Below are 3,819 nucleotides of genomic sequence, written 5' to 3' on the forward strand. Positions count from 1 at the left end.
ATCTGTGCTTCATGATTCCTACATATAAGGTTATTATTGTGTTCCTGATGCATATCCGTACTATCCAACCCCAGGACATAGAGTTTTGTTGATGTCTACCACTGATGATTCAAATGTGTGCTGAATACTGAAATATGAAATGCAGCAAAATAATCTATTCTATGTGCTCCTTTGACTGAATTCATTTGATCATGCATGCATGGCTCTACATTGAAATGTTGAGATGAAAGTTTGTGTGGGGTGGGGTGCATCCATGGATAACCTGTATCAGCTGCAAGTGTAAAAAACAAACCAGCAGCATACAGGTCCGTTAGCATGCTCCCTTCTCCCATCCGATTGAGGGTGCATGGTGTCACGAATAACCTGATAAATCTCGTGGATAACCAAAATAGTGATACCAAACAATCACAATAAGATAAATAATTTGGCTAAAACGACCACACATTTTACTCCAGATGATTGTGGACATCCTATGATACATAACTGATTTTGTTTAGGATTTCTTCATGAAAAGAACCATAACTAAACTCAGTTAGCATCATTCTAACAGGACATGCAATCCATGCACACTGTACAGGGCACAAATGTTCGATACGAGTAACATGTACAGGCAGCCAGGTGACTAATGCGTAGGAACCATTATACAGCTCAGTTCATACATGAATATACAATGGCCAACACCTTTACAAAGAAGATCATCAGTGATTCGGGATTGGCGACCAAAAGATAAATTCTTTTACAGCAACAGCCTAGCTCTCTGGGACTCATCTCCTGCCTTAAGCTACTTCTGGGCCGCTATATGCCTTTACCACACAGTAACAAGGAACTCCACCCCTCAAAGTTAGCAAATTCTGCTCCGAGATGCTGTATCAGATGGAATGGATAGGGTCATGTAAAAGAAGAATAGATGACAGGGTCATAGTGTGGACTGTGGAAAAGACACCAAATGGAAAATCAAGTTTCAATTCATGTACCTAGACGATAAGGATGATCTCAACTGTAACAACTGAAGAATGTTGAGCAGCATAAAACATGACAGGAAAGGTGAACCCCACGCATGTACTGGGTAGTCGTTGTTTTAGCAACCTCTGTTTATTTTGGGGATTATGATCTATGACTAGTTCTTTCTATATAAGAGGAGCACAGGTGGTGCTTTCCGCAAATGTAGATGATCTGTTACACTGTGAAACTTGTAGATGCAAGCACATATATACTATAATGCAGTAGTATTATAATGTAGATGATCTGTTACACTGTGAAACTTGTAGATGCAAGCACATATATACTATAATGCAGTAGTATTATAATGTAGATGATCTGTTACACTGTGAAACTTGTAGATGCAAGCACATATATACTATAATGCAGTAGTATTATAATGTAGATGATCTGTTACACTGTGAAACTTGTAGATGCAAGCACATATATACCATAATGCAGTAGTATTATAATGTAGATGATCTGTTACACTGTGAAACTTGTAGATGCAAGCACATATATACCATAATGCAGTAGTCAATAATGATGAGTCTATTGTGTTGTAGCTTTCTAAAGCTGGAACAAGAGATCCAATCCAACAATAGCTACATAATGTATATGAAGTAGACATGTATTTCAGACTTACTGAAGAATACCTCAAGTGGGGTGAACAAAACAAACGTACCAAAGAACATCACATACTGACGGGATGATGATATTTAGCCTCACCTTTGTATTGAAATGTATCTAGCCTTTGCTTTTCTCGCCTTCAAAGTACTTGAAGACACCATACCCAGTCGTACCCCCAAGGAACAGGAGTACTGTCGGAGTGAACGATGGATAGAGGTACTTGACTAAAAAGCTGTCCCATTCTGTGGGCAGGAAACCTACATTTTCATAAGAAGGTTCAAGTATGATTAGTTGAGTCAACAATTCTACAGTACCAAAGTCTTGGCCACCCTTAGCAAAAAAAAAATGATGATAACAGAGGCAAAAGATTTGCCTCATCCATTAATTAAGGAAGAAATAGAGTGTTACGGACTTATGGTTACAAAGACGACACCCAAGCGTCCACCAACATTGAACAAGGACACTACTCTCCCGGCATGATTAGACCCAAGTGTTTCACCCCCGCGATAACCCAAAGTTTTGCCTCTTTCCATATACCCTAAAGGAGGATTGTCGGCGGAGCGGACTTGTGGTGGAAGACCCTAGCTTTTCTCTCATTCCAAACGGTCCAACTTAGAGAATTTGGTTGGTAGATAATTAACTCAGATAATTTAGAACGAGCCAAGGCGACGATGAGTTATATCCATCGCTCGGCATCAGGCAAGCAAAATTTCAGTCCAGTTAAAATCACCAAGTCAACGGCATCATGGCGAACCTGAAAAACGCATCTAGCATTTACAGAGCAAAGGATGTTTAGTAATACGTAGTACTCCAGTGCGCCACGATGCCTCTTAACTCTTATCGCATCATGGCATCAGCGTAAATTTCGAATACCTACGATATCTACGAGCAATGCCCACCAGATTCCCCATGATACAGGCTTAAACCAGCTACTGTACAAAGGTAGGTGAGTTACCGGAGGCGGCGAGCGCGAGGCCCTGGAAGAGGATGATCCCGCCGAGGCCCAGCCAGGCGAAGAGGAAGGCGCTCTCGGTGGCCTGCCGCTGGCGCACCTCCTCCGCGGTCGGCCGGTTCCCGTCGCCGCCGGGGTTGAACCCGGCCTCCGTACGCTGCTGCTCGAACACCGACGCGCTCCCGGCCGGGGCGCGGCGGACCACCACGTCGGGCGGCGGCTCCAGCGCCTTGTCTTTGCCCTTGCCCTTGCTGCTGCTGCTGCTGTTCTTGGACTTGCCGGACTTCTTCTTGCCGCCGCCCGAGCCCGAGCCCGAGGCCGCGAGGGCGCGGAAGAGGGGGCGGGGGCGAGATGGGGCCGGGGAGAGGAAGGACGGGGCGGAGAGGGAGGTGGAGGAGCAGGCCGTGGCCATGGCGACGGCGTGCGGTTGCTGCGCTGCCGGCGCGTCCGAGCTTTGTTATCTCTGGCTACCTTGGCTCGCTCTGTGGAGTGGGCGGTGGTGGTGGAGGCGACGAGGCGGGTTTCATGGGCTGGACCGTGGAAAAGACACTGTGGTTTCAGTTCATCTTTTGTGTGGAATGAAGCCCATTTTGATTTCAGAGGTCAGGCCCGATGGTTTCGGCCTGGCCTTCTTACAAACTAACCTGGCCGAATGGGCAAGTCTTAGCGAGCTTGCCCGATAGCCTGCATGTCACGTTTATAATCGGGCCATGCCGGCACATGGCCCGTCGAGGGCCATGCCTAGACCGTGAGGCTGGGCACGAGTGCCGGCATAACACAACCCATTGAGTTTTTTTTTATTTTTTATTTTTATTTTTAAAAATTTATACAACCTAATAGGTTGAATATAGGTCAAAAAAAGCTTGATAGATTGGATTCTACATCGATCAACAGGTTAAACGGACAGTCGTGTTGGCCAGTGTAACAAGGGGTCGTGCATGGCCCAGGGAGGGAAGCACGCCTGTCATCGCGATACGACCCATGTATTTAGCGTGCCTTTGTCGGTCGTGTCGCGCGTGGCATGTATAACCTAGGTCGGGACGTGTGGAACCGGGTCGGGCTAGCCATTTGAACAAGTTTTGCTTACAAACAAGTTGTTTTCTCTCAAAATCCGGTTTTCTAAAAAGAAAATAAAACATCATATCCTTGAAAAAATATATTATACGGTAAGTGAAAAAAACACTGGGTTTTGGAAATGGGGCTATGGTTTGAAACATTATTACTTTAGTTCAAAAGTCATGTAAGGGCATCTTCAACTC

At 45.3% G+C, this 3,819-nt stretch overlaps 1 protein-coding gene across 1 annotated transcript; it reads right to left on the reverse strand.

Moving 5' to 3' along the window:
• Positions 1-499: 499 nt before the first annotated feature.
• Positions 500-3,118, reverse strand: LOC123401850 (protein LPA2). The gene is made up of 3 exons (XM_045095708.1): positions 2,564-3,118; positions 1,708-1,865; positions 500-864 (listed from the first exon to the last, which is right to left on the reverse strand). Exons 1-2 carry the CDS (start codon positions 2,970-2,972, stop codon positions 1,726-1,728), a joined length of 549 nt encoding a protein of 182 aa, XP_044951643.1. The 5' UTR covers positions 2,973-3,118; the 3' UTR covers positions 500-864; positions 1,708-1,725.
• Between the last annotated feature and the right edge of the window lie 701 nt (positions 3,119-3,819).

The sequence above is a fragment of the Hordeum vulgare genome, chromosome 6H (assembly GCF_904849725.1).
Source record: "Hordeum vulgare subsp. vulgare chromosome 6H, MorexV3_pseudomolecules_assembly, whole genome shotgun sequence".
NCBI lineage: Eukaryota > Viridiplantae > Streptophyta > Magnoliopsida > Poales > Poaceae > Hordeum > Hordeum vulgare.